The sequence below is a fragment of the Lissotriton vulgaris genome, chromosome 10 (genome assembly GCF_964263255.1).
Source record: "Lissotriton vulgaris chromosome 10, aLisVul1.2, whole genome shotgun sequence".
Classification (NCBI taxonomy): domain Eukaryota; kingdom Metazoa; phylum Chordata; class Amphibia; order Caudata; family Salamandridae; genus Lissotriton; species Lissotriton vulgaris.
The window spans coordinates 7,813,759-7,833,238 of NC_141698.1; the positions used below are offsets into that span (position 1 = coordinate 7,813,759).

At 48.6% G+C, this 19,480-nt stretch overlaps 1 protein-coding gene across 2 annotated transcripts in view; it reads right to left on the reverse strand.

Moving 5' to 3' along the window:
* The window catches only part of HUWE1 (HECT, UBA and WWE domain containing E3 ubiquitin protein ligase 1), a 1,800,886-nt gene that overhangs the window by 1,134,315 nt on the left and 647,091 nt on the right, over positions 1 to 19,480 (reverse strand). For both annotated transcript variants that reach the window (XM_086940169.1, XM_086940170.1), the window contains one exon: positions 6,600 to 6,695. In XM_086940169.1, the coding sequence (XP_086796295.1) occupies positions 6,600 to 6,695 (96 nt within the window). The remainder of the gene's footprint in view (positions 1 to 6,599; positions 6,696 to 19,480) is intronic.

Sequence of the window (19,480 nt, forward strand, 5' to 3'; positions counted from 1 at the left end):
ATATATATATATATATATATATATATATATATATATATATATATATACATACATATATATATATATATACACACACATACATATAGTGAGCAAGGCGGTTCCATCCGCCAAAACGAGTCTGATCGCTTGTGTGAGAAGTTGGCCTGATATATAGTGCTCACTATTCTAGTGATCACTGTGTATCATACCAAACGACCCTTATTGATGATTGGTTGTAAGTCAACCTTATAGACCAGCTATCCTAGTAGCGTGGACAAAAGTAGTCTTTAGGCTAAACTCTAGAGGGCGTGTTAAGCCAGCTGTTCTACAATCACATATACCCCTTGAACACCAAGTGAAAGGACACCACACAAGTTGTTATGAAAATAAACAGATATTTATTTATAACACAACAACCCTGGACTCTTTATGAGGACAGGGTGCTAAGCACAATACGAAACTCTTAAAGAAATACTGAAAGTTGCACAATTTACACAAATGCCCGAGGGGCACGAAAAACCATAAACACTAAAAGTGGAATGCAAATTACTAGCAGGTAAGTAACAAGATCCAGAGGCTTCAGGATCGCTAGGACTACACTACTGAACCCTAAGGTTAGGAGCAGGAGGCCTAGGGAGATCGGGTGCAGAGTGTGCACTCTCACACGGGATGCAGGACAAAGTCTATGGAGGCTAGTATTTCTTAAGTCACTGTTTTCGGACGAATCCGACTAGCTAGACTTAAAACGAAAAAGGATCTGGACACTTAGATAGTGAACCTGCGTTGGAGCACCGAAATGCTCGTGTTACCTAGCCCAGGGGCTGCGGCTGCATAGGGTTCAAAAGACGTCGGGAATCCTCGTTGTAGTCTATGGAGACTGAAAGAAGAAGTTGCTGGCAGGCGACCAGTGAAGATGTTCGGAGTGATCCAAGCCTGGATCGATGATGGAGATGACCTGAAAGCAGAGGGGACTCAGTTCTTAATCACTAGCCAGTGATTGTGTGGGCACCAGGATGGCACCGGATGAAGTCACCTCGACCAGGTGAGTGGGCGACGCTGGACTCTGCTGTCCCTCGGACCAGGAGGCGTTGTCGGCAACCAGGCTGGAGGTGCGAGCTGTCCCACGAAGGTGTCTGCTGTCGGCGATGCTGGAACCAGGATGGGCGCAACAAGCCTTGGCAAAGGCAAGCCCACGCGGTGGAGTCAAGATGGCATCTGGAGTGGACCAGGAGGGTCTGGGGTGCTCATCTTTTGGGAGGGAGCAAGGGCCAGTCTGGAGCAACCAGACCAGCGGTGAAATCGTCGTGGTGCGTCGTCAGGAGGGCCACTAGCCAGCAGGCAAGTGACCAGACAACGCGGTGAGCAGCAAAGAGCAGAAGGGCCCCACGCAGATCTCGTGGATGCTGGGGGGCTGGACTTCGGTGCTGGAGCTGCTCAGGGTTAGGGCTTCTCAAACCCCAAAGCACTCACTCGAGGATCCCTCGGCGGTCGTGCTGGTTAGGCGTCGTGCAGTTTTGAAGATGGCCGATCCCTCAGGTCTCGTCACACCCACGAATCTCAGCTGGGCTGATGAACAAGTTACTTACCTTCGGTAACGCTTTTTCTGGTAGATACTATATCTGCCTGTGGATTCCTCACCTTGTGAATACCATCCCTGACCCCTTTCCTGCCCTGGGACCATCTCTATCGCACCCTTTCGTAACAGAGTTAGAACCTCCTCCTGCAGGAGAGACAGATGTTCCTGAGTGCAAAAACCTTGACAAGGAGGGTAAACAGGGGGGAATTCCCGAAAGGGAAGGGCATACCCATTTTCTACAAGATTGAGAACCCAAAGATCTGTCGTAACCGATTCCCAATCCTGTAGAAAATGGGTAAGCCGACCCCCAACCGGACCCACATGATCCTGAATAGCGGATCTAGGGCTGCTTTTCTGCGGCAGGGGGGTTGGAAGAGGTGGAGGAAGAGGAGGGCTGACGTCCACGAGGACGCGCTCTTTGCTTTCCCCTGTACGATCTGTACACTGAATTTTGCTGCTGCTGCTGTTGCTGCTGCTGCTGTTGGCCTTGCCGGAAACTCCGAAAGGAGCGACCAAAACCCCTGAACCTTCTGCCGGATGAAGCGCCCCTGATCTGGAGGCCCAAAGACTTCGCTGTTGCCCTGCAATCCTTGAATCGCTCAAGAGCCGCATCCGCCTTCTTCCCAAAGAGTCCTGAGCCATCAAAAGGAAGATCAAGCCGAGTCGCCTGAACATCAGCCGAAAAGTCCGAAGACTTCAACCAGGCTGATCTCCTAGTGGCAACAGCGGTGCCCATAATACGAGCCACAGAGTCAGCAGTGTCCAGACCACTTTGGATTACCTGGCGGGCTGCCGCCCGAGTGTCAGAAATCACCTCCTCAAAATCCTTTCGGTTTGTGTCAGGAATTTTAGGAGCCAGGATACGCAAGGAGTCCATCAGGGCATGCACATACCTCCCCATTAGGCATGTGGCATTAGTTGACTTTAAGGCCATACTAGCCGATGAAAAGGTCGATGAAAAGGTCTTCTTAGCCACCTGGTCCTGTTTCTTTGCTTCCTTCTCACAAGGAACCTGAGGAAAGGCACTAAGACCCTTCTTTGAACAGGCAGCCTGAATGACCAGACTCTCTGGCGAAGGATGTGAAGACAGAAAAGCCGGGTCCTCAGGAGCGGCCCTGTACCTCCTTGCAACACTCTTTGATACTGCAGGAGCCGACAAAGGGTTCTTCCAAACTTCCATAATAGGATCAGTCAAGGCATCATTGAATGGAAGTAAAGGCTCAACAACAGAATTTGGTGAATGCAAGACTTCTGTGAGGAGATTAGACTTGAACTCCACTGTAGGCAGAGTCAATTGAAGAAGCTCAGCAGCTTTCCTCATAACCAGATGGTAAGGCTGGATATCCTTAGAGGGAGCACCTGAGCCTGAGGGCAACTCCCACTCTGGAGAGAAATCAAGGGTCCCAGAATCCGCCAATTCCTCAAAACAGCTCTCCTCTAGTTCACCTTCTTCAACATCAGACTGTGAGCCCAAGTAACTCTGCTCTTCCAAAAGGCGTTGTGCTTCTCTTCTAGACCTTTCCTTTACACGCCTCGCAGCCGGATCCACCAGCGGCTTCGACGGATTCGGGGCCGGCGCCGGTATGGAATCCGACGGCACAGAAGAATGCCCACGAGGTTGAACAGGAGCAGGAGACGCCGGAATCGGCGTCGACGACTTCGGCGGAGCCGGGAATTGCCAATGCGGCGTCGGAGCCGGCATGTAAGGCATAAACGGAGCCGGAGGATAGGAGTGAGGAACTCCCAGGCTGAATGCCAAAGGACCCATGGGACCCGAAGGTGCACCAGAGGGGTACCACGCCCTTGAGAAGACACCATACATTGCGTTGAGAAACGCTGAAGGGTCCTGGCCTGGAGCAGGAAAGGGCGGCTGAAAACCATCAGGCCGGTCCTGAGGAGGGATCTAATTCGGCTCATCGACCGGCGCAGAATCCACATCCTCCCGGGCATCTTCCTCTTCTCGGGCCGGGGACGGCGCCGGAGACGGATTCGGAACCGGTGAAGCATTCGGAGCCGGAGATGGAGACCGCCCACGCGACTCAGATGGCGAGGCCTCACCTTCATGCTCGGAGACTTCGAGGGTAACCACCTTCGAACGTACCTTCTTCGGTGACCTCGACCTCGACTCCTTACCAGAGCGACGTCGGGACTCATGTCTCCTCTTCTTGTGCTTCTTCTTAGACTTCGAAACATGATCCGACGCCGACTTCGAAGACTACCTCTCGAGAAGCAGATCTCGACCTCGCCCTGGACTTCGACCTCGCCCTTCGAGAACGAGACCTCGACGACTTCTCCTTTCCAGCTTTCACATTAGCAACCAGAAGTTTGGCTTCTCTCTCCCTCAGGGCCTTCGGATTCATCTTCCGACACGAAGAACAATCCTCCACATCATGGTCGGAACTTAAACACCAGATGCAGTCTTCATGGGGGTCGGTAATGGACATCATTTTACCGCACTCCCTGCAGGGCTTGAAGCCGGTCTTCTTGGATGACATCTTCGAAGAGACAGGATACAGAGAAGCAGAATAAAGTAACAAAACGGCAACAATGTACCAGAAGGCTACAGAGATTCCCGATAACTGTTAGCGTCGACGACGCAGAAAAAAGGGAACTGATGTCATCACGCCGGCGTGGGCCTATTGTAGGCGTCGGTGACGTCAGCGGAGTCGCGAGCGGAGCCGTGTCTCTGTGACGTCCTATCCACGTCGGCGCGAGGCTACGAAAAAGAATTTTCGAATGTTGCTGGCGCAAGGGGGATATTCACAAGGTGAGGAATCCACACGGCAGATGTATCTATCAGAAGATCTAGGTAGAGGTCAGAGATGCCAGGGAATCCGGGTCTCGTCGAGCTGGGTAGTCTTGATCCAGAGGATGGACTTACAGCAAACCGCGATGCTTAGGTGGTGCCTGCGGGTGCAGGGTGGCTACTCCTTAGCTACAAGGGAGAGTCTTCAGAAGGTATCAAGAGTTCCTTTCGTGGAAAGTAGTTCAAGATTCAGAATTATCTAATTTGGGAAGGGGGCCCGCTCCTACCTTTATTCTAAGAAAAGGGGCTGGCACGCGACTAGGTCCTGCCCAGGGGTGGGACCAGGAGGGGGGTGGTTACACCCCTCTCCCTTGTCCAGACTTTCCCCAGCTCAGGGGCTGGTGTGCCCCTCGAACTGGTTCAAGCCGGTATATGCACAGTGAGCACCGGGGTGCCACTTGCAGTCACCTTCCTCTCAGTCCTGCCTACCTGGGATACACAAAACCCTGTCTGGGATGGTGCTAGCACCGCCCCTGACAGGAAACCCTTTGTCCAAGCTCTCCTCGCTGGAAGGACTCCCAGCAGCAGGAGGTCAGACTTGTGTCTGTGGTGGCAGCATCCATTTTGTGATGCTGAGGCTCGAATTAGCTTTAACCGGGGTTCACAGTTACATACATGTTGTGTCCCTCTAGAAGGGTGGAATGCTAACCCCGTCGCCAGAATTGGCGAGGGGTTAGTATTCCAATTCGTATGACACCTTACTCGACATGTTTTGATATGCGATACCAAAGTTGGCAAATAACCGCGAGGATTATAATGCACTTAAGAGTATATGGTACGCGTTATCATGGAACAGCTATTAGGACTTGGTTCCGCAAGCTGCAGACGGGCTCAGCTCATGCCAGAGCACCATCTCACATAATTCCAAGCACTCTGCCTTCAGGATTGATAAGGCCTGCCATAGAAGTGACTGATAGAAATACATGTGTCCGTTTTAGGATTAGATATAGGAATACTATATCTAAAGCAAAGGGTGTTTACACCACCTTGCCCCAGCTGTCGTGCAGCCAGTTGTGTCAGATTTGGATGGCCAGCCAGGGGTGGCATAATACATGCTGCAGCCCCTGGTAGGCCCTGGGTACACCTATGCCCTGGATACAGGGACTGATAAGGTGGCCCAGTACCAATTGGTAAATGCACCTAAGGTACACGTGTCAATTTAGAGAGAGAACAGCTAGGCTGTGGGTCTGATTAGCAGCCCCACAGCCAGGGAAAGTCGTAAACCAGTGAAGCAAAAATCTGGGGTGATCATAGGATTGCAGACCCTACTCTCCTACAGCTTGTATTGGTGAATAAAGAACCTTTAATCACATCCACGGAGTCGGTGCCTGTTCTTCTTGAAACGTAAGCAAGGATTGGGAAAATATATATACACATATATATACATATACATGGAGAGAGAGCGGAGAGAGAGCGGAGAGAGAGCGGAGAGCGGAGAGCGGAGAGCGGAGAGCGGAGAGCGGAGAGCGGAGAGCGGAGAGCGGAGAGCGGAGAGCGGAGAGCGGAGAGCGGAGAGCGGAGAGCGGAGAGCGGAGAGCGGAGAGCGGAGAGCGGAGAGCGGAGAGCGGAGAGCGGAGAGCGGAGAGCGGAGAGCGGAGAGCGGAGAGCGGAGAGCGGAGAGCGGAGAGCGGAGAGCGGAGAGCGGAGAGCGGAGAGCGGAGAGCGGAGAGCGGAGAGCGGAGAGCGGAGAGCGGAGAGCGGAGAGCGGAGAGCGGAGAGCGGGGAGCGGGGAGCGGGGAGCGGGGAGCAGAGAGAGCAGGCAGAGAGAGCAGGCAGAGAGAGCAGGCAGAGAGAGCAGGCAGAGAGAGCAGGCAGAGAGAGCAGGCAGAGAGAGCAGGCAGAGAGAGCAGGCAGAGAGAGCAGGCAGAGAGAGCAGGCAGAGAGCGAGCAAGAGCGAGGTTCCGAGATCCCCACAAGTATGCACACTATTCCAGGTTTAGGACTACCCATGTGAGTCTTAGGATGCACAATAAGCACGGTCAGGTGATAGATCAAAGAACAGAATTTGATAACTATGACAATAGTCTACAGAATAAGAAAGGTAGCCAATGTTCTAAATTACGACATAAGCAGTCCAAGACCATGTCTTTCCATTATAATTGCCATGAGATAAACCTTTTTTGGAAATCACAACCTTGATAATATTCCCAGAGCACCAGTTTGACTCTTTAATTAAGACAGGCCCCAATCCGCTTTAAGTAACACAGATGGCATTCTTCACAGTTGTAGATATTGTACCTCAGGTGACTCAGTCCTCTGATCCATGGGGATCTCTTGTCCCAACGACATAGCAATGGCTCTCAGCATCTGATCCTCTTCTGACATGCTCAAGTCCTGCAGAGGCACAATAAAAAGTAGTAACTAATGCAATCCTTGAATTAATCTAACCCACTGGCTAAATTTGCTTTAGCTCCATACGGAAACCAATCAATGCCACAGCCACCATGGGTTGCCAAACAGAGGGGACAGGACGTGCAATTAGGACTGGAACACATTTGCATATGGATAGTCTAACACACAAATACTAGAAAATGATGGAATGGAATATAGCCCAGCAATCACCAACAGATGAGCTTTAAGTTAAGTATTCCATACGTCAGCAGCCAAGTGCATACTGCAGAGAAGTGGGCCATCACAGACTAAAGAATGCAAATGAGGGGCAAACCTGCTCTTTGAATCTGGGAGGAGTAATTTCCCCTAGCGGAAGACATTCTCAACACAGATGAAAACAGGGGCAGTAGGTAGGAAGCTGACTCTGTATACACTATACCAAAGTGAGGTATAGTGTGTACAGAGTCCAGTGGACCCCAAAAGGTAGGCAAAGGTAAAGTTAGATAGCACCTTACTCTCGATTTGTAGTAGCTTGGTCGAGCAGTAAGGCAGAATCAGATGACTGTGTTAAGCATTTGTTGTACACACTCAGTAAACAAATGAATTCACACAAAGACTGAACTTCTGACCAATTGATTTTTGTACACAAAAATCCCTTTTAGTTACTTTCTTTCCTAGAACCAAGCAAGCCTGGCACAGGTCAGCAATAAATACTTTGCAGTAAATATACAGTTTGTAACAGTTTGGATTGCAGTTGTAAATGTACTTTGATTTGATTACAGTCGTGTTACTGATAATGCAATGCTTTTCAGAATACACTACATATACTTTGTATAGGATTTTTTGTAAAATTACAGGTAAGTTACTTTCGAGATCACTTTTCTTACACAGTGTAGTATACCTGGATACTACACTGGGATATTTCCTGTGAACAGGCAAATAAAATCGTTTTTGTTAGTACAATTTTATAGAATGTCTTTAGGTTTTCCAACTTCAGACTAGGTTATCCTATGGAGGAAATGAAATGCTACTTACCACAGTATGCATTTGTTCTTGGCATGTAGAGCTGTAGAGTTGTATACTTAAGCATAGATCGCCATCTGGTGTTGGGTTCAGATGTTTGCAGTTTGTTTTTGTCGCAGAGGTCTTTGTTAGTCACGAGATAGGCGGAGACTCCTTATGGGGACAGTACGCATGGGCATAGACTCCATCCCTAGATTCTTTTTGCCATGAAGGGTAATGATGGAGTTAGTAGGAGAGTAGAAAAGTGTTGTCTGTTTTGGAGGAAAGCGGCTATTACAGCTAGCTGTAGCCATATAGATGTATATGCCAAATTACATTGTTGTAGATGCAAGAGAGAACAGATAATGTTTGAAAGGAAGCATCTAGTGGGTTGATTGTTATTTTTAAAGTAAACAACAAATTGCTTCCACTTTGCTGCATAGCATGCTCTGGTGATAGGACGTCTGGCCTCTTTAATGACGTTCATGAAGTCTGGTGGGAGATTGAGGTAGCCAAACTCTAAAACCTCAGTAGCCAGATCACAAGATTGAGTAGATTGGGATCTAGGTGCCTTATCTCTCCATGGTTCTGTGTAAGAAGTTTGGATGAGACTTATCTTTTGATGCATAACTACTGATCGCTCCAAGAGGGTTGTGAACCATGGTTGTCAGGCCCATGTTGGAGCATCTAGGATCATTGTGAGGGAATGAGAGTTGAGTTTCCGAACCACTAACGGAATGAGAGGTAGAGGCGGAAAAGCGTAAGTAAATTTTCCTGACCAGCTCATCTATAGCGCATTGCCTTTGGACAATAGGTGTGGATACCTTGAGGCGAAGTTGATTCATTTTGTGTTGTGATGTGTGGCAAACAGATCTGTGTCTTGGTGTCCCCACATTTGAAAGAATGGAATAAGAACTTGAGTATGAAGTTCCCATTCGTGCATATATTGTGTGTGTCGACTGAGCAGATCCACAATCTGATTGTGTACTCTCAGGAGATGTTCAGCAAGTAGGTATATCTTTTGAGGAATAGCCCATCTCCATATAGTTTGCACATGGCGAGAATGTTGGAGTGTGTCCCCCACTGCAATACATTGCCGTCATGTTGTCTGTACGTATTATTACAGCTTTGCCTAGTAGCAAAAGTTGGAAAGACTTTAGTGCTAAAATGATTGCTAGTAACTCCAGGTGATGTATGTGGAGTTGTTTCGGTCGAGGGGTCCATAGCCCTGAACAGTTTGACTTTGAAGATGAGCTCCCCAGCCGTTAGTACCATCTGTGGAACCAGGTCGAGGAACGGCTGCCCTTTGGAAAGGTTTTGTGCATTCCAATACTGCAGAGAGCGAACACCAGGTCTGTCAGCTGACCTTGAGCCTGGTTCCACTGCTGTGCTAAGCATTCCTGCTAGGGACGCATCGGGGGTCTTGCTTAAGGGACGATGAGGATGCAAGAAGCCATCACCCCGATTAACTGTATCAACACTCGAGCTGGCAACGAGTGCTGAGGCTGAAATTGTAATATTAGAGCCTGCTTGGAGTGAATACTACCGGGAATGGGGTATGCTAGAGCTTTGGAGGTGTCTAGAGTAGCAGATAGATACTGTGGTATGTTGTATGGCTGTAGGTGAGACTTGTTGAGGTTTAATGTGAAAGTGAAGTAGATGGATAGTTGCGTGTGCAGTACACAACTTGCGAGATTTTGGTTTTATGAGCCAGTCCTCCAAATAAGGGAGCACATGAATGTGTTGCCTTCTTAAATGAGCCGCTACCACTGTGAGGCATTTGCTGAAGACTCTGGGTGCCGTGGTTACCCAGAATGGAAGGACTTTGAACTGATAATGTTGTCCCTCCACCGAGACCCTGAGATACTTTCTGTGAGGGGTGAATAGGAATATGAAAGTAGACGTCCTTAAGATACAGAGTGGAGAGGAAGTCGCCTTGTTGAAGTAGTGGGAGCAACTGTTGGGAGGGTGACCATGTGGAAGTGGTCTGATTGGATGTAGAGGTTTAAGGGTATGAGGTCTAATATTGGCCTGAGAGCTGTCCTTTTTTGCAATTCGAAAGTAGATTGAATAAACCCCTGTGCCCTGTTGGGGTAAGGGAACTGGTTCTATTGCATTTTTGTGTAGTAGGGAGAATTTCCTGTTTGAGGAGAGCTAAATGTTTTGTGGACAGTGTGTGGGATGAATGTGTGAGGGAGTGGACATGAGTTCTAGGCAGTAACCATACTGGATAATTTGTCTTACCCACTTGTCTGTGATGATGAAATTCCAGACAGGTAGGAACTGTGAAAGGTGTCCCCCATAAAGTGGGGAGTGGTCGGGGGAAGCACAGGGAAGTCACTGCTTGGTGATAGGGGAGCTGCGGGTATTACACCGGCCTTTGCCCTTGTTACCCCTGTAACTTACCCTAAAGTATCCTCTGGAAAAGGAACCCTGATTGGAGCTTTTGTAAGAGGAGGATTGGTGCTCCGGTGTATTGGTTTTAGAGCCAGCCCTATAGAAGGAGCGGCGAAAGGAGACTCTAGGAGAAGAGAACTCTAAAGCTCCCATAGACTTTGCAGTTGGTGTCCTTTTTAGGTCGATACTGTAGCAGCGTGCATGCGCTGTCTGAGACTTTTTTTAAGGGGCTTTGAAAAGCTCACTGCATGCTCGTCTGTTTTTTTTCGTCACAGGCTATTGGCTTTTGCGTGCGTCTTTCAAAGACAGCATGCAATTGGTCAAAGGCGGGCGCATGCCCCGCCTTTGCTCCGCCCACGGCCTATTGCTTGCGGTTACCCGCACGAGCCACATCTGTTTTCAATTATCGTGCACAGATGCGTGCCAGATAATGGAAAACAGATGTCTCGCTGTCGCGCGCACGCACCACTCACTTGTTCAGCTTTTGTTTCTCCTGTTTTCAGTTTTGTCCAATAAATGCTTCAGTAGCTTTGATCGCTGTTTGTGACTTCATACTACGGCAAATAAATCAATCAATAAGGAGGTATGTCTATATGGGGAGGTGGCAGCATGGACTTGTGTAATTTATTTTTCTGCTTCATTTTCTACTGTTTTGTTCACTCACCAGAGACAACGGAGGATGTGTGGTATGTCCTTTGTCAAATGTAACAGCGATGAACACGAAAAAGTGCAAACAAAATTAGAGCCAGGATATGAACCTTTCTTTTATAGTCAGTCTTCATGGAAAGATTTCTTCATTTATGATTCCTGAGACTATACGTATTAGTTACTTTCCAGTAATATACCCGCCCATGAGCGGGATCTAGGAGAGTATGTATGTATGTGTGTGTGTATGTATATATATATATATATACATATATACATATATATACATATATACATATATACATATATACATATATACACACACACACACATACACACATATACATATACATACATACAAAAATGTTTCCAGCATGGCAAAAATGCCGAAATTACATAGGTTTGCATTGTAGTACCCATACCCTCCGAACCCATAAGGAAAAGAGGAAGCACTAAACAGTTGTCATACAACAATGCTTTATTGCCATAAAGAAAGCTTGTAATTGCAGGCAGTTGCCTGTAGGCTGAAGCAGAATAATAAGAAACAAAGAAAACTGACTCCTTGCCTTTAAGGCATTAGAGTTAGGGTACCGTGCCTTTAAGACATGCAGGAGACCCCTTGCTCCCATGATGCACTACAGGTGGCAGTTAGGTCTATTTGTGGTGTTTAGACACATGAGTATGTATGAGAACAACAGGAGAGGACCCATAAACCACGTTGGGATGGGTGTATCATGTGAGTAAAGACAGTTCCCAACAGGTATTATGCGGAGACAATTTTGAAAATGTATGCAATATGCATTACAAAGAAAGGAAAACCAAGGAGTCAAGGGATTTTCAGAGAGGGTAATCTTATTTTCATGAGCAATAGAAAAAAACTTTCAAGGGTCAATACAGTTAAAGCAGCACTGTACAGAGTGGATCTTGTGACAACCCGGTGACACTTGGTGCAGGTGCTATATACAATCAGTGACAAGTGAGTGTGCAAGTGTTTAAAAACAACAGCAAAGGCGACGCATTAATCAAGATATAAACATCAGATAATGGCCCCAACAGCTTGAATTTCACGACGCATTTCACGTCTTGTGCTCCCATACAAATAATTGTGTTTCAAGTAATGGTTACTTGTCTCTGTTGGGGCCATTATCTGATGTTTATATCTTGATTAATGCGTCGCCTTTGCTGTTGTTTTTAAACACTTGCACACTCACTTGTCACTGTATATAGCACCTGCACCAAGTGTCACCGGGTTGTCACAAGATCCACTCTGTACAGTGCTGCTTTAACTGTATTGACCCTTGAAAGTTTTTTTCTATTGCTCATGAAAATAAGATTACCCTCTCTGAAAATCCCTTGACTCCTTGGTTTTCCTTTCTTTGTAATGCATATTGCATACATTTTCAAAATTGTCTCCGCATAATACCTGTTGGGAACTGTCTTTACTCACTAGACACATGAGTAGACATGCAATCAATATGCAATAGTTCCAAAATGCTTGTCCGGGAGGAGGGTGAGTCACTTAGGACTTTGATGAGTATACCCCTGGATGAGAACTAGGATTACAGGTAAGTAACTAATCCTTCTAAGCCAGGGGATACTCATCAATAGTCAATCTATGAATAGAGTAGCAAGCCCATACATAAAGTCTCGCGGACGAGCAACAAAGTATACAGAACATGAAAGATCACATTCAAAATGCAATTATGCAAACAAATTCCTTAGAGAAGCCTGTCCAACCTGGGCATAGGCCGGAGCATCCGAATCTAGACCATAATGGCGTTTAAAGGTATGTACTGAGCGCCATGTAGCCCCCTTGCAGATTTCAGATAGAGGAATGTTGCGAAGGAGAGCTGTGTTAGAAGCTTTCCCTCTGGTAGAGTGTTTTTGGTCTGTTTTGTAACGTCTTATTAGCTAGTAGAATAAAGATATCGAATATGCTACTTACCAGTATGCATCTGTTCTTGGCATGCAGGGCTGCTGACATTCATATCTGTGCATAGATCGCCGCCTAGTGTTGGGTACGGATGATTGCACATTGTTGTCCTGGAAGAGTCTTCGAAGTATCACGAGATAGGTGGCTCCTCCCCTGGACTACAGTGCGCATGGGCATCCACTCCATCCTCAGATTGTTTTTAGCCATTGTGGCAGAGATGGAGTGTAAGACAGTAAGTGATGACCATGCTAAGAGTAATTCTGTATGCTGCAGCCGCTACAGGCGCCGGGGAGGAGGGCAGGCAATATGAATGTCAGCAGCCCTACATGCCAAGAACAGATGCATACTGGTAAGTAGCATATTCGGTTCGAAGCATGTGGGCTGCTGAATTCATATCTGTGCATAGAATACATAGCAGTCCCTCCATTAACGGCGGCCGCCTGTGCCAGCTGCAGCAGTTTGAAAAAGTGTTTTTAGAACAGCCTGCCCTACAGCTGCCTGCTGTTTGGAGTGCACATCTACACAGTAGTGTTTTGTAAATTGGTGTGTGGTAGACCATGTGGCTGCTCTACATACGTCCTCTAAAGGAATATTTCCAAGGAAAGCAATGGAGGCCCCCAACTTTCGGGTGGAGTGGGCCCGTGGGGGGACCGTTAAAGTGCGCTTGGCTTTTTCATAGCAGTTCTGAATGCACTTAACTATCCACCTGGCTATACCTGCTTTGGAAATGGGGTTGCCTTTGTGTTGTGGCGAAAAGGCAACAAACAGTTTGTTTTCCTAAAATCTTTGGTCCTATCAATGTAGTACATCAAAGCTCTCTTGACGTCTAGTGTGTGGAACATCCTCTCCGCCACTGACTCAGGATTTTGGAAGAACACAGGCAGTTCAATAGTCTGATTGATATGGAACTGTGAAACTACCTTAGGAAGAAATGTAGGGTTAGTGCGAAGCACCACCCTGTTGGAGTGAATTTGTATGAATGGCTCTTGGATAGTTAGTGCCTGGAGTTAACTAACGTGTCGCAGTGACGTAATTGCTATCAGGAAAGCCCCATTCCACGTCGAGAATTAAATCTCGCAGGAATGTAGAGGCTCAAAAGGTGGACCCATCAGTCTGGTGAGGACCACATTCAGGTTCCATTCAGGAGCCGGCGGGGTCCGGGGAGGAATGACTCGTTTTAGTCCTTCCAGAAAAGCTTTAATGGCAGGCACTCTGAAAAGTGAGAGGTGCTGTCTGTTTTGTAGATAAGCTGCCATTGAGGACAAATGTATACGAATAGAAGCATTGGCCAGATTGCATTTGTATAGATGTAGCAGATAACAATTTATGTCTTGAGTAGACACGTCTAGCGGGTCGATGTTGTGGTCCGTACAATAAATGACAAACCGCTTCCATTTCGCCACATAGCATGCTCTAGTGGTGGGCTTTCTTGCCTCCCTTATGATATCCATACAGTCTGGAGGCAAACTGAGGTAGCCAAATTCTAAGAACTCAGGAGCCAGATCGCCAGGTTGAGCTGTTGCGGATCTGGATGCTTAATGTCGCCATGGCTCTGCGTCAAAAGCCTGGGTGTGAGGTGCAGCCTTTGATGCGGTACCACGGATAGTTCTAGAAACGTGGTGTACCATGGTTGGCGTGCCACGTTGGAGCAACCAGGATGAGCGTCATCGAGTGTTGCTTCAGCTTCCGTGCCACCAGCGGTATCAGAGGCGCTGGGGGAAAAGCGTATGCAAATCTGCCTGACCAATTCATCCATATCGAATTGCCCTGTGACTGCGGATGTGGGAACCTGGCGGCGAAGCTTTGGCATTTTGCGTTTTCCCTTGTGGCGAACAGGTCTATCTCTGGATGACCCCACCTTTGGAAGTACAGTTGGAGTACTGATGGATGTATCTCCCACTCGTGCATTTGGTGGCTGTACCTGCTGAGCAGGTCTGCCATCTGATTGTCCTTGCCTGGGAGGTGTTCCGCCATGAGGAAGATGTTCCTCTGAATGGCCCACTTCCACATGCTCTGAGCCAGATGAGACAACTGTGGAGAGTGTGTTCCTCCCTGTTTCTGAATGTAGTACATGGCAGTCATGTTGTCCGTCCGGATCAACACGACCTTGTTGCACAGATGTACTTTGAATGCCTTCATAGCCATGAAGATTGCCATCAGCTCTAGAAGGTTGATGTGCATCTTCTTTTGCTGCGTTGTCCATAGTCCCTGCACTGTGTAGTGGAGTACATGAGCTCCCCATCCCTGGAGAGATGCGTCCGTTGTCAGTATAATCTGTGGCACATGCTCCTGGAACGGTCGTCCCTTGCAAAGGTTTTGTGGATTCCACCAATGCAGAGAGTTGTATGCACGACCGGTTACCAACACTAGGTCTTTCAACTGTCCGAGAGCCTGATTCCACTAACGTGCTAAGCACTCCTGAAGCGGACGCATATGAAGTCTCGCGTGCAGGACTATGAAGATGCAGGAGGCCATCATGCCTATTAACTGCATGAACACTCGTGCCTGAAGCGAGTGTTATGGTCTGAATTTCTGTATCGGCGATTGAATGCTGCTTATCCTCTCTGAATTGGGCTGTGCTTTGGCTGCCAGAGTGTCTACTGTTGCGCCCAGATACTGCCGTATGTGGGCGGGTTGAAGGTGAGACTTCGGGTAATTCAGTGAGAATCCCAGATCGTGAAGAAGGTGAATGGTGTGGGACATGTGGGCGGCACACTGCTGGGCCGACTTTGCCTGGATAAGCCAGTCGTCCAGATAAGGGTAGACGTGAATGTTTTGTCTCCGTCGGTGTGCCGCCACTGTCGCCAGGCACTTTGTAAACACCCTGGGTGCCGTCGTTACTCCAAAAGGGAGGACCTTGAATTGGTAATGCTGATTGTGAATGGTGAATCTGAAGTATTTTCTGTGTGACGGGTGTAACGGAATATGAAAGTATGCATCCTTCAGATCTAATGTTGCGAGAAAATCTCCCTGACTGAGCAACGGCAGAACCTGCTGCAGTGTTAGCATGTGAAAGTGTTCTGACAGAATGTACTGATTGAGGGGTCTGAGGTCCAGTTTGGGTCTGAGGGACCCGTCCTTTTTTGGGATCAAGAAGTACAGTGAGTAAACTCATGTGCCTCTTTCTTCCATAGGCATGAGCTCGATTGCTCCTTTTTGCAGCATGACGAGTACCTCCTGCTGCAATAAGTGCAAATGCTCTGTGGACAAAGGACGGTGTCTTGGGGGTATGTTGGGTGGAGTGGATGTTAACTCCAGACAATAACCGTACTGGATAAGCTTTGTGACCCACTTGTCTGTGGTGATGGACTTCCAGACCGGCAGGAACTGTTGGAGTCTCCCCCCCGACTGGTGTTGTATGGTCGGGGGGCAGTGACAAGGCGTCACTGTTTGTTAGTGGCGGAGGATCTGAAGCTGTTTCCACGACCTCTGCCCTTGGCGCTCTTTCCACGATAGCCACCTCTACTTTGTTTGGTGTATGGTTTGCGCGCCACCTGTATTGTACTGTGTTTGCTGGGACAGCTGGCCTCTGGAAACACCTCTATTGCTTGAGCGACGAAAAGAACCACCCCTGAACTGCTGCGACTGGAGAGCCCCCATAGACTTCGCAGTCTCAGTGTCCTTGATTTTTTTCAAGGTGGTGTCCACCTCTGGGCCAAATAAATGATCAGGGTTTACTGTCTGATTGAGAATGGTGGTCTGTATCTCTGGCTTGAACCCGGAGATTGAGCCAGGCATGCCGTCTCAACATGACACTTGTATTAACGGCTCTGGCCGCGGTGTCTGCTGCGTCCAGTGCACATTTGATAGAAGCATTTGAGATGAGCTTCCCTTCCTGTATGAGCATCTCAGCCGCCTCTTTATATTCATCTGGCAGGTGCTGTAACAGGGTCTCCAGTGTGTCGTAATGGGCCCTGTCATACCTGGCTAAGAGTGCCTGAGTGTTTGAAATGCGCCAGATATTGGCCGCTTGAGCCGCCACCCTTTTCCCCGATGCCTCTAGCACCTTAGATTCTTTATCAGGGGGAGGAGCATCACCTGTTTGAGAGTTAGCCCTCTTCTGGGCATTAGAAACAACCAGAGAGTCCAACAGCAACTGTCCCTTAATGTAGGTAGGGTTCCCAGGCGCTGGTTTGTACTTTTTTTCAATCCTGGGATTTATCACCCTGGACCTTGTAGGCTCCTTAAATATCTCCCCAGCATGTTTCAAGACACCCTTCAGCATAGGCAGAGTCTTGACAGTCCTCTCTGAGGTGGAAAAGGTGTCGAACAGAAAATCAACCTTAATAGGGTCAGCATGGAGCTGGACATCATGATTCTTGGCTGCCCTTTTAATAAGCGCATTAAACGCCGCTGAATCCTCAGTAGGCGATGTTTTCACAGTATACACATGAGTGTCTGGGGGCAGTGTGTGGATCCCCTGGGTCAGCAGCATCTGCCCAGGGTTCATTATTATCTTCAGGATCAGTGTCCACAGGATAGTTGTACTCCTCATTGTCTCCTTCCCCTGTTTCCACATCTGAATAAGTGGGCGAGACATCTAGACCACGTGGAGATATTGGTTCCACATGAACAGGTGCTGTAGAAGAACCCTTTTTCAATGGAATTCTATACGACTCCATAGGCTGTTCCGGGGCGATCTTTCGTTTATAAATAGAAAGTCTGCCTGTATCAGCATAGATGAACTGTTCCTGCTAATCTTCAAGCGAGGGTGGTCGATGCTTTGCTGCCGGTACCACAGTTGTTGGCTTCGGCCCCATGGACACCTTTTTGGGCGCTTCGAAGGCTATCTTCGGGAAGAAGGCCTTTGGCACCACTTTCAGCGGCAGCGTGAAGTGGATAGGCGCCGACGTCTTTTGAGGTTTATCGGCAGGCTTTGGAGGTGGAGTATCCTTTGGTCCGACAGCCGAAGCCTTGTCCTTAATGCGCTTTAATGAGCCGCCACCTGCTTTGAGAAGGAGGCGGACGGAATCCTTCGAGGCACCGCCAGGCGTGGCCTCGAGGGTCGTACCACTTTTAGCCTTGTCCGGCCGACGCGCAGGCTCTGGAACCTTCCGAGCACCGAGTCCTTTGTCGGTGTCGACGGTCTTCGGTGCTGATGTTTTCGGGTCGACGTCCTTGACCGGTGCTTTCGGCGTGCCAGTCTTCCGCTCTACGCCCTTTAGCGGCCTCTTTGGGTCGATAACAGTTTTATGCTTCGTCGGTGCCGATAGTTCCGAAGACTTCGAGCCGACCAAAGCAATACGCACTTTCGGTTTCGATTTCGCCTCTAGTGCTTTGGGTTGCATAGACACCGAAGCTTTCTCTTTCGGTTTCGATTTTGCAACTTGCTGCTCTTTAGAAATGTCCGAAGGCGGGGCTGTAGAACCCAGTGGAAGATCTTGGGTAAGGCCATGTGGCGATCCCTCGACCTGAGCTTTATAAAGTGTCTTGGCCCCAGTATCAGTTTGTGGGCCTCGCTCCTCGCTTGAACTATCTTCCATGGCCCCAAAGGCCCCATCGTCGTCTCCTACCTGGTCGACGACTTCTTCCGCATCGAGCATCTCAATATCAGCGTCGTAGCTGGAGTCGATCTCCGATGCGGGATCCAACAGGCTCTCTCGAACCTCCCGCTCTGCTTCTTCATCATCCCCAGCATCGAAGATGTTCACCGGGTCAGGTGCCGTCTGCTGGGCTTCCTTGCGCGCAGCGCGCCAAACTCGAATCGTCTTCTTGGATCGGAAACGGGAACAAGCCATACAGCTGGCTTCATCGTGATCCGGCGACAGGCACTTTTTGCACACCGGGTGGACATCGATGTGAGGATATTTCGAGTTACACACGGGACATCTCTTGAACGGGCTACGTTCCATGATGGTCCGTCGATAAGGCCTCTGGCGTCGACCAGGCCTTCAGTGCCGAAAAGCCACGCGGCTCTCCTGGATGTCCGGCTCGGGAACTGAGCTGGAACAGAACTGGGCACCGATCGCAAGACAATACCGACGGTAAACTAAAGGCCTTTTGGCCAAAAGAAAGTTTTATATCGATTCCCAACTTTGAGTGAACCAATATGCATCCGAACCCAATGGCGGAAAAAAACAATCTGGGGATGGAGTCGATGCCCATGCGCACTGTAGTCCAGGGGAAGAGCCACCTATCTCGTGATACTTCGAAGACTCTTCCAGGACAAAAATGTGCGATCATCCGGACCCAACACTAGGCGGCGATCTATGCACAGATATGAATTCAGCAGCCCACATGCCTCGAACCTTTGCTGCATCTTTCCCATCAGAAACCACTTGGGAAAGGATGGCCTGGGCCTCCTCTGAGACCTGCAGCAGCACTTGCACAACTGTTTCCCGCCAAGAGCGGGAATAATGGCCCCAATAAGCATGCTGTGTTCACGGACCGTAATGCAAGGCTAACAAAGAAAACATTTTCTTGCCCTAACTGTCCAGACTTTTGGATTCCCTGTCAATGAGAGCGGAAGAGAACATGCCATGGGAAGTACAAGCTTGAATCACAACACCGGATGGGGTGGGCAGAGAAGTTTGGGTTACCCGGGGCAGGCAATCGTCCTGTTCACAAGAGCCTCTATGCTGGGCATGGACAATTTTCCCCCAAAAATTTCAAGGAGGAAATTTCCATATGCATTACTTCTGTCAAGAGGTTAGTCTTGACCTCCACTAAAGAAAGCTAAAGATTAAGGACCTTAGCCACCCTTCGCACCACAATAGTTGAAGTTGCTGCCTCATCCGTAGCCATGGTAGGGGGGGAGAGAGTATGCCAGTATGTGGAGAAGTACCCAATCCACTGGCATCACCCAATTCCT